The 11,643-nt window shown below is 35.6% G+C and overlaps 1 protein-coding gene and 1 pseudogene across 1 annotated transcript; both read right to left on the bottom strand.

Moving 5' to 3' along the window:
• Positions 1 to 5,207: 5,207 nt before the first annotated feature.
• Positions 5,208 to 5,845, bottom strand: LOC120087066 (NADH-ubiquinone oxidoreductase chain 1-like). The gene has a single exon (XM_039043915.1). It carries the CDS (start codon positions 5,655 to 5,657, stop codon positions 5,358 to 5,360), a length of 300 nt encoding a protein of 99 aa, XP_038899843.1. The 5' UTR covers positions 5,658 to 5,845; the 3' UTR covers positions 5,208 to 5,357.
• Positions 5,846 to 8,209: 2,364 nt separating this feature from the next.
• Positions 8,210 to 8,808, bottom strand: LOC120084647 (annotated as a pseudogene).
• Positions 8,809 to 11,643: the final 2,835 nt, after the last annotated feature.

The raw sequence follows: 11,643 nt of genomic DNA, 5'->3' as shown, positions 1-11,643 counted from the left end.
TTTCTCATAGATAATTAACATTTTTTATATAGAGTTTTTTAAAAACATTCACAGATCTGCATACTAAATACAAAACTGAAAGTTATTAGACATAAAATTGAATATCATGGAACTTAATTAGGACATCTTTAAAGTTTAAGGGCCGCCTATTAATTATAAATTGAAACTTTAAGGATTTAATATACTTTTAACGTTCGTGAATCAAATAAACACAAACTAAAAAAAAAAAAGTAGGAAAATAAATTTGTAATTCTAATTTAACCAATAAAATTCAAGTTGGTTGGTGGATTATGTTTTGAAGGTAGATTAAGTTTGAATTATGTCATTCGTATTAGTATATGATTATCATTATTTTCAAGGAACTAAGTTGTTTGGAATTGTTCGACCCACGAGCTTAATTTATTTGGCTATGTAATTTTTTTATTTTGTGTTGTAAGCATGATGTAAGACACTTTTTTGCACTACATGAGTGGAGTAGTAGTTAATGATATTGTCATTTATCTAAATAAAAATGTGAACTAAGTCTTTTATGAAATTGATTTCTTAGTCGAAGTTATATGCTTCAATCAATATTATTTCAAGTTCACATTAAGTTATATACCTATTAATGAAACCTTTGAATATAACTCTTTTAATATCTAATTAGATAGGATATGTTTTGTAGATACTAAAGGGATGGCCCCAACATTCTTTTCCTTTTATAAGGGTAAGCTCCCATTTCCTCGAAAATCAGACAGCAAAAACCATAGCCATATATGATAATTTTAAGGGGTCTTTTTAAATATAAAAAAATATTTAAAAATATTTATATTTTGTAGTAAAAAGTTTCAAAAGTACAAAACTAAAATCAGACAACTATGATATGTTAATTTTAAGGTGTCTTTTTAAATATAAAAAAATATTTAAAAATATTTATACTTTATAGTAAAAAGTTCCAAAAATACAAAGCACTTTGAAACTTTTTGCTATGAAATGTAAGTATTTTTAGGATTGTTTTATTTATAAGAATTTTCTTAATTTTTTAACTCCTACTTTTCTTTTTAAAACCAAGGAAAAAAAAGAACAAGAAGCATCAAAGCAGCCATTATTATCATATTTAATATAGATTTTGTATGGTTTTCTTTCCTTTTTGTTGACAAGTTTATGTCAACTCACACAAAAAATTAAGACCATTGGTGGCCCCAAACAAATCTAAGTTGTTAGAGAATCCAATGATAATATATACATATATATATTAGTGGTAGACTTTATAAATTTTGAAAAATATAGGCCCGTTGGTAATCATTTGATCTTTTGTTTTTGTTTTTAAAAATTAAGTCTATTTCATCCACATTTTTTAAAATGATTTGCATCTTTCTTAAATACAATGGTTGAGTTTTTAGCCAAATTCCAAAAACAAAAGCAATTTTTTAAAGTTACTTTTTTTAGTTCTCAAAATTTGGATTGGTTTTTTAAATATTGGTGAAAAGTAGATAACAAATCAAGAAATTTAGAGGTGGAAGTAGCGTTCATAGACTTAATTTTCAAAAACAAAAATAAAAAAATAAAAACCTCATTTGGTAACCATTAGGGTGTGTTTGGGGTAAAGATTACCCTAAGACTATAATAACTACCTCTTGCTATAGTAAATATTATTCTGTATTCTCCAATTAGCTACAATCAACACTATTTCAAAACCTTCATTTTCTACTGTATTTACTATTGTACATTCATCATTTTTTTACTCTTTGCTACAATATTTATTATTTTATTCTCAAATTAAAATAGTTTACACCTTAAACACATACTATTATACACCAAACAAAAATAATCTAAACACCAAACATAAACTATTATAACCCAACTATAATAACCTAGGACTATAATAACCAATTTTTTGTCCCAAACGACCCTTTTTTTATTTTTATTTTTTTGAAAATTAAGCCTATAAATACTACTTCCAAACATATTAGAGTAATCCTCATTTATGAATATAAAAATTCGTTCACTTATTAGATAGAGAATTAACTGAAACATGTTTTAAAAAAAGACGTGATTCTTTTAATCTATAACAAGTAGAATGTTGTTATTTATTTAAATGGTTTGTTGAATGTATTATTTTAGATTTTTTAAATATATGTGTGTGGAATTTTGTTGTTATCATTTTTTTTAAAAAAAATGAAATAGTTATAAATGTTGTGAATTTGAGGAGCACAACAGAAACACGAATATAGAGAAAATATAATATAATAATATTAAATATATAAAATAAAATAACTAAAATTATAAAATTGGATAATATGAAAATTACTGGAATTTTGAAGTGGAATTCTCACAAATGTATGTGTGACTTTAAAATCCACTAAATGTCACTATTTATAGAAAAAGTGGCAAGTAGGATGTGGACTTACATGGACACCAAACATGAATAATTACAAGGCACATGAACAACATGAAGAGTGACACGTGGCTTTTGGGACACTAAGCAATGAACATCTATTTATTATTATAATATTCATAACACTCCTCCTTAGATACCTATATGTATATATGAAATATGTACTTTTTTCCTTCACTAGGGTTTTTTCCCATTGGGTTTTTCTAGTAAGATTTTAACAAGACATATATATATAATATAGTATATTAGAGAGAGAGTTAACTATATATAGGCATATATATATAGAGAGAGAGATATATCTCTCTCTCTATATATATATGCCTATATATAGTTAACTCTCTCTATATATAATATATATTATATAACTAATGTGTCTTTCTTTCTGATGTCAAGAGTGTGCCAATCAACTTTGAAGTTTGATGTAACCTGTACCTTTTTTGTACGAGATGGGTCAGCGTATTGTGACTCAAACCATTCAGGGTGGGGAAAAATAGAGTAATGCTGGTTATTCTATTTTTCCTTGGACTAGTAGGGAAGTAATCGAGGTGTAACTTCCTCAATCGTTTAAGTGAATAAGGCAGTCAACCTATTCCTCTTTCTTTTTCTGTGGTACATTTTTCTAAAAAAGAAAGGTTGCATTAAACAAGGGCGAGTGGCTCTTCTAGGCAGGCTGCTGTGTGACAACACTACAGAGAAAGCGGCGCTTTCGTGTAACATCTTATGGTCTCAACGCGATGAGTTTCACACGCTCTAAGCCCGGCTTGTGGTGCAAATGGAACAGGTCAATTTGACTTGTTTCTTCTGACTGTATACACCCATCGACAACCAATGGTCGTCTTACCACATGGAAGATGCACAAGCTCCCAAGTACCATTGTCATGAAGAGCAGGCTCGACCGATAGAGAGAGGAATCGAGGCATGATCAGGGGCGAGAGTGGATTACTCTTTCGTGGTCTCATTTTAGCTTTTGTCCCCCTAGTGAGTTACTCGGGGAAAGAGAACTCAATAGCGAGAGCCTGAATATGGGAGGCGAGAACATCTTGATCGAAAGCTCCCCCATATTTCGAATAGAATGAATAATGAGAAAGACTTTTCCAAATTCGATCAAATGAGCCCGAAGCGCTTGCTTAACAACCAAAGCTAGCTTACTAAGGCGAAGGCTCTTTTGGTTGATTGCACGAGTTCGCCAGTCAATCCACCATTTTCTTGCTTGGTGCGCTAGTGTGCCTGACTTAGTCGTAGGCATTTTCTTCGCTGGGTTAGATTCCCGATCCACTAACTATCTGAAATGTTGGAAAACAGGGCTACGGGAGGGACACCTCGCGAGCCAGGCTTCTAGAGATGAGGCCTTTTAGCGAAGCCAAGTCAATTTCGGGCCACCAAACCCTACAACAGAATATGACCACTTAAATTAGAATAGCATTCACAGAAATGTTCTACCGAATGCTCCTATCTCTCGGCAAAGATCGTGTGAGTGTGCAGTTATGCTTTGGATGCTTCGCCATAGAATAGATCAACCCAGTTTCCGTTCTTTTCCGGTGCACTCGCTTTATATCTTCGACACACATTCCTTTATACACTGGGAGTTTTTTAAGAGACTCTAACTTATTGTTTGTACTGGGATCATCAATCGCCATAATGACCAGTGCAAGCCAAAGCCAGGCCAACCTACGCCTTTTCCTCACCATCACTGCCATCTCACGACTTGGATTTGAACCAATCAAGCTACTTGCCTTTTAGTAGATCATGAGTGGGTCTGTCATCCTCCTCATTATAGTCCTCCTAAAATCAATAGCATTTCCTCGGAATACATCCTGTCTTTTCACCTTAGTAGTCCTATGCATAGTCAGTACTATAGCCCCAATCATGGCTACTAATAAAATCAGACTAGAAACCAAAAACCAGACGGAATAGTAGGTATAAAGTAAATTGCCCAATGTTTCCAAATTAGTCCAACTTCGTACCTTTCCGGCATAAACCGTATATCTAAGAGAGGTCGTATTTCTTTGGGTTGGTAGTAATGGAATGGTTTCATTATCTAAAATGAAGAACATTTCCCACCAAAAGATCAGTCCAATAATACCACTCACTAGTAAATAGCGCAAAACTTCTTCATGAATCTCTGGGGGTCGCACCCTTTCTTCCTTTTTGATATATAGTGGATGCTCACTATGGATATGATGCCAAAAATAGACCGATTTGATATCACCCTTCAATTCGAATTAGCATATATTTCCAGGTATTCAGGAAGAATAGATTGTTCCAGCTTGATATATCAATTTTCATTTTAACGATCAACTTCTCCCATAATGATATCCATGCTACCTAGTATTGTCATAATATCAGCCAATTTCATTGCCCCAAGACAAGGTACAATTGTTCGGAAGGGGACATGAGAAATAGAACCTGGCTGATTCAGGCTGGTCTCATGGCGCCCATTCTTAACCAGTTCCGAAAAGGTTCGCTCATGCTGGAGGTAACATCCTCACTGAGTGATCGGTCTACTAGTTCATGCAAATTCGAAGAAGTTATCATGGACGAGCCACATGCAAGGAAACTTGCATGTGTGGTTCTGGCCGGGCTTTCCTGAGGTATCTAATAATCTTACTTCTGCTCGCCGCTGGCGCACCTCTCCTAACTATTGCCCATTTATTCTGGAATAATCTTTTTAGGGGGGATAATTTTACATATTTCTGCCAAATCCTTCTATTATTAAGTACAGTTGGTACCATTTCGATGTGTTTCTATTCTTTCGAACAAGAGAGGTTTGATGTTTTTGAATTCATTGTATTAATTCCACTTATCGATCCCGACCCAGAAAAGTGACCGACCAGGGCCCTATTTATGAATGAAAGAAAGGGTTTACGAGCCCTAGCCCTATAAGCCCACACCTGTGTAAAGTAGATCGTTCAACACCTGCGGCACAAACCCATTTTTGACCTATTGGTCCTAGTATCATAGGCCACCGAACGGCCGCCCCCTAATTACTAGACCAACCCGCTATAATAATTCCATAAACACCTAGCGAAGATATGGCAAACAAATAAAGTAGCCCTATGTTCGGATCTGACAATACCATACCATAATCAAAAGGTACAACGGCCCTAGCGACCAGACTTAACATAAATGTGGCCACTGGAGCCATTCTAAAAAGGGATAAATTTGCACTACTTGGTGAAAGAGGTTCTTTTAGAATCAATTTCAAACCATATGCTAGAGGTTGTAACAATCTGAGCGATCCCACTACATTAAGACCCTTTCGATGTTGCACAAAAGCCATTACTTTACGTTCAGCTAGCACTAAAAAGGCTACTCCTAGTAGAAGTGATAGAATTATTCCAAGTATTTCAGTTGGGACTGCTATGTATGTTTTCGATTTTCTATTCACTCATGATCTGGCCTGATTGACCCGATCATGATATTTCACTCATGATCTGGCCTGGTCGACCCAATCATGATATTAATGGATCGGACGCTCTTTGTCTTCTCTGCCTCTTCTTATTCGGAAAAGCCTTCCTTACTTACTTTCATGGAAATGAGCTTCTTAAGCCTGTAAGGGATTTAGAAAGATCTCTTTTCATGCCTCTATACGCGAGTTACAGGGTATTCTCAATGTACGATAGGTCAATCCAAATGCGAAAATAGCCGTTTTTTAGAGCTGTTGGTCCCTTTCAAGCACAGTTGGTAAACCAACCTGCCACTTTGAAACCCTATTACGTGGATCCTCCATGGCACCATATGGAACTGCACTTGGGATCTATCTATATTCCTTTCCCATCTCCTCACACTAAAAGATTCTTTTCATAAGACCAAGTTCCTTGGTGAAGAACCCAACCCTTATTGCCTCATCTTCACTGCTTAAGCAAAACTTGAAGTGCCACCAAATGGATAACTGTAAGGGACCTACAATCCCAAGCACTAGCCATAGAGTTTCTCAGGCAGCGTATATTGACTTCCTCCTTTGCCATCCATCACTTTCCCTATCAGACTTTTCGAGCCACTTCATCTATGCCCTCAGAGATGTCTTAATCCAGAATCTCAATGATGTCAGACTTCTCCTTGAGTGATGGATTTCAATCGTTTTAGGATCTCATCTTCCATCACCAGATGGGGATCGAACTTGTTCTTAAGATAAAAGAAATCTTGTTCTTAAAAAAAAAAAAGCAAAAATCGTATGATGTGAAAGCAGATCAAGAATATAATGGGACAAAGAAACAACAACAAAAAAAAAAAAGGAAATTGGATGGATTTGTGTGAGTGAATGGAGAAATAGATTTGAGATCTACGGTCACTGCTCTTTACGAACCCGAGATGAAGACGTGTAAATTACAATAAGCGGTGGCTATGCTATACCATTAAGATAGCGAAAGGAATGAGTGAACCGATAGGGTGAGGTGCACGAACGAAACGTTATATATTTAAATTTAAGTAAGATAGGGTTCCTAGTATGGCTGTTAGCTCCAAACATGTTGAAGTTTGACTTAGCTGGTCACTCAGGGGGCATTGGGGAACTTTTCCAGCCGGCCTATCTTGTCAGTTGGTTCAGCGATAGATGTAGAAAAGGATGGACAAACTATTATGCGAACCTTACTTATACGAGTAGCTAGTCTGGGCTGCAGATGAATTACAGGCCTTGTCTGCGGTTAATCATATAAGGAAGATGGCATAGAATGTGTTGTTGTTGCATGAATAGGAAGAGGCTCTTCAAGAAGTGGTTACATATAGTTGAAGGGGTTCTTTTACAGAGCTGAAAGTCAGTGGGCAAATAGGTTCTTTCAGAAGAGAAGGTTTGCGATTAACAGTAGCTGTCAACGGTCTTTGACACTTAGCAGAATTGTGGCCGTGAGGCTTTCCTCTCATACCATGCCTGTTTCAACTTCCTTTCCTGTAAACAGAAGACTAGCAGACCTGATCAATAGCTCTTACAGAAGGCAATGTAATTGACGAGGAAGAGTCGACAGTTAACTAATCAGCAGTTACTCTTCTTATTTTCTCGAAGAAGCTGGTATTGAATTGGTTGCTCAAGAAGGGATTGATCTAAGGCTCGGAATAACAAGGAACGAAGTAGCTTGACCGAAAGGGAGAGGAGGAGGAAGTGGTTTTTCTTTGCAACTTCCACCAGCTCCGGGGTCTAGGCCTCATCCCCTCATTTCTTCCTTAATTGCAGGCGACGCTGGCTCAAGTTCTAGTAATAGAGATTCTCATTCTCCTTCTTTAAGACAAGCACTTTAATATATTGAAAGATGAAGAGAAAGTCTTACCATATATATTACTTCTGTTGTCGCAGATGGGTTCTTACTTATTAGTCGCATATCCGCTGTTAATATCTTTATGCTCTTAACCTGTATCAGCCAGTTTAATAAAAATGCTTTGTCTTGTTGTCTATTTCAGCCCTATTTGATTTAGTAAGGGGGAAGGCTTTCTTTAAGAATATCCTTTTGATCCGAAAAAAAAAAGTGTTTTTTTAAGATGTATTGGTAGGCCATCTAGTAGTCTTCCGTAGGCCAGCTAGGGGAATGGTTTACCACATATATAAAATAAGTTGTGGTTTCATCCCATAGGAGAAGACATTTGATTCTAAGACTTTTGAGTACCGGGAGATCTTTAAAAATAAGGTTATCTGACTTAATCCATCTGACAATAAAATAAAGAAGGTGCTTGCACGTTATATACCTCTATGCTTTCCAAACCATTAGTCATCCCTTTTCTTTAGGGCTATAGAGAATTCTTCCTCTTAAGGCTAATTCTCTTCCTGGGAGGGTTCTAGATACGAGATAGCCTGAGGGTAAGATTTTCTATGGCAGATGCTTTTGAATATTACTGCTTTCTTTATTATATGCTTTTTTGGAGGACTACTATCATAATACCATAATTCTTAGCGGATAATCCCAATTTTGGTTTAATAGTACATCCCAATAGAGGGCGACCATACTTGTTCAATTTATCTCTTTCAACCTGGATACCATGAGGCGGGCGGTGGAAAGTTTTAACATAAGCAGTAGGGATTCACAAATCCTCCAGACGTAGAGCACGCAGAGCCTTGAATCCAAATAAATTACCCACAATGGAAGTCAACATGTTAGTAACAGAACCTTCTTAAAAAAGGTCTAGGGGATAAGCTACATAAGCAATAAATTCATTTTCTTCTCCAGGAACAGGCTCGATCGATTCCATAGCATCGTCCTTTGTAACGATCAAGACTGGTAAGCCCATCGGTCCACACAGTTGTCCATGTACCAGTAGAAGATTCAGCAGCTACAGCGGCCCCTGCTTCCTCGGGTGGAACTCCGGGTTGAGGAGTTACTCGGAATGCTTCCAAGATATCAGTATCTTTGGTTTCATATTCAGGAGTCGAATAAGTCAATTTAGAATCTTTAACACCAGCTTTGAATCCAACACTTGCTTTAGTCTTTGTTTGTGGTGACATAAGTCCCTCCTTATAACTCATGAATTAAGAATTCTCGCAACAACAAGGTCTACTCGACATGAATTAGGAGTTAATGAAACCTTTTATAGGAATCCTTTCAAACAAAAAATTCTCAACTAATATTATCAACTAATCAGAATGGTTCGTTATTAGACCAGGTATTTGATTCACCAATGGAAAAATCGGATAGTGTGTACCTCGTATGCTTTGGTGTAATCCGGAAGAGCTAACACCTGGAGAAAGGGTGTCTTAGTCAAATTCCTCGGGAGAGTCTGATTAGCTCCATACTTTTCTAACTAAGTCAATTGAAAATGACATCGGCTAGTGAGCAAACGAGCTTCGAAATTGGATCAAAGCTAAAAACCTAAAACGGATCAGACTAAGAAGAAAGGTAAGGTGTTCGCGATTTCGAAGAAGTAGCATGTGCTCCGTTCTAGGCTGGCTCGCGTGTCTTTGAGAAGGGCTCTTCCTAAGTAGGAAATTGATTGTTCGCATCAGATCTCAGGTTCTCTATTGCACTCCCTAAATAGGGTTCTTTTCACCTTTCCCTCACGGTACTTGTACGCTATTGGTCATTGAGGAATACTTAGGCTTAGAGGGTGGTCCCTCTTTCTCGCGTAAAAGCGATCAGAATTCAAACACGCCGCGCTTTACTAGGAAAGATCGAACCATGGGAATGAATCTACAGATTGTTAACTCTCTCTCTATATATAATATATATATATATTATATATATATGCCTCGTTAAAACCTTACTAGAAAAAACCCAATGGGAAAAAACCCTAGTGAAGGAAAAAAAGTACATATTTCATATACATACTCCTAAAAGAATACTATATATTTACTCCCCCTCATGAGGACATCACTTAAGATCTCTGAGTCGCCACATTCTCATTTGTGCACCAATTTTTCAAAAGTTGCGGTTGGTAATGCCTTTGTAAATAAGTCTGTCAAGTTATCCTTGAACAAATTTGTTGTACAATGATGTCGCCATTTTCTTCAAGATCATGAGTGTAAAAAAGCTTTGATGAAATATGTTTTATTCTATCTCCTTTAATATATCCTCCTTTGATTTGGGCTATGCAAGTTATGTTTTCTTCGTATAATATTGTTGGAAGATTTTTATTAGAAGACAAGCCACACGTTTCACGAATGTACTGAGTCATTGACCTTAGCCATACACATTCTCGACTAGCCTCGTGAATTGCAAGAATTTCACCATGATTTGAGGAAGTGGCCGTTATAGTATGTTTCACCGATCACCATAATATAGCAGTTCCTCCACATGTGAACAGATAATCTGTTTGAGATCTGTATAAATATCATTATCAAGAGATCCATATAAATATGTTGTGAGTACATCCATAATATGCATATCTAGACTTTTATATACCAGTCAAGCCAATTAAATATCTTAATGTAATTGCATCCACTACTAGAAAATATGTCTCCTCAAAATCAATATCAGGTCTTTGTAAAAAACCTCGTACAACTAGTCTTTCTTTATATCTTGTGACCTCATTATTTTCATTTCTTTTCCTCGCAAATACCCATTTGTATCCCATAGATTTAACACCTTCTAGTATTCGGACTACTGGTCTAAAAACTTGACGTTTTGAAAGTGAGTTTAATTTTGTTTCAATTGCTTCTTCCCACTGAAGCCAATCTTTTCTATTTCAACATTCTTCAACAGATTTTGGTTTATGATCCTTATTTTCAAATATAATATCAAGAGTAACATTATACACAAAAATGTTGTCAATAATTACATTAGTTTGATTCCATCTTTTTTTTGTCATGACATAGGTTATTGAAATCTCATTATTATCTTTAGGTATTTCATCTTTCTCATTAGTCATGTCGAGGATTTTTTTTATGGGTATTTACATCCTTAACTAAGTCTTTTTCACTATTATTTATTTTTCGTTTTCTAGGATTTTTATCTTTGGAACCCACTAGTCTACCAACCACACTTTTGGCGTATTCCAGACTCACTAGTGACAACTTGTTGTGTTGAGATATCAATTTTTTGTGGTATATTTGCAGCTGGTATATGTGACTTAGTTACTTTCTTTGCATCTATAAATGCATCTGGCAATTGATTTGCTATATTTTGAAAATGAATTATTTTCTAAACTTTAAGTTCACATTGATCTGTACGGGGATCTAAATGAGACAATAACGATGCATTTCATGTAATTTCTTTTTCCAACTTTTTAATTCCTCTCCCTAATGTTGGAAATTTTGTCTCATTAAAATGACAATCAGCAAATCGTGTAGTAAATACATCACCCGTCAGAGGCTCAAGATATTTAATAATTGATGGGGAATCATATTCAACATATATTTCTAACCTCCTTTGAGAACCCATCTTAGTGCGTTGTGATTGAGTAATTGGAATATATACTGCACATCCAAAAATTCTCAGATGGGAAATATTTGGCTCATGACCATAAGCTAATTGTAATGGTGAATACTTATGATAAGCTACTGGCCTAATGCGTACAAGTGACGCTGCATGCAAAATAACATGTCCTTATACAGATGAAGGAAGCTTAGCTCTCATAAATAATGCAAACATTTTATAAATGATTATGTTAAACCATTTTGTGTATGAACATGAGCTACATGATGTTTAACACTTATCCCAATTGACATACAATAATTATCAAAAGCTTGTGATGTAAATTCACCAGCATTATCAAGACAAATGGTCTTAATTGTATAATTAGGTAATTGTGTTCTAACTTAATTATTTGAGCATGTAATTTTGCAAATGCAAGATTTTGACTTGATAATAAGCACACGTGTGACCATCTGCTGGATCCATCTATTAATA

Source organism: Benincasa hispida, chromosome 9 (assembly GCF_009727055.1).
Source record: "Benincasa hispida cultivar B227 chromosome 9, ASM972705v1, whole genome shotgun sequence".
In the NCBI taxonomy this organism is placed as follows: Eukaryota; Viridiplantae; Streptophyta; class Magnoliopsida; order Cucurbitales; family Cucurbitaceae; genus Benincasa; species Benincasa hispida.
Note: the sequence above shows the minus strand (reverse complement) of the source record. Positions and strands in the feature narration are given on the sequence as shown.

What these genes read in the sequence shown, in the direction of transcription:
- LOC120087066 (XM_039043915.1), bottom strand. Translation starts at nt 5,657, where the DNA reads ATGGCTTTTGTGCAACATCGAAAGGGTCTTAATGTAGTGGGATCGCTC.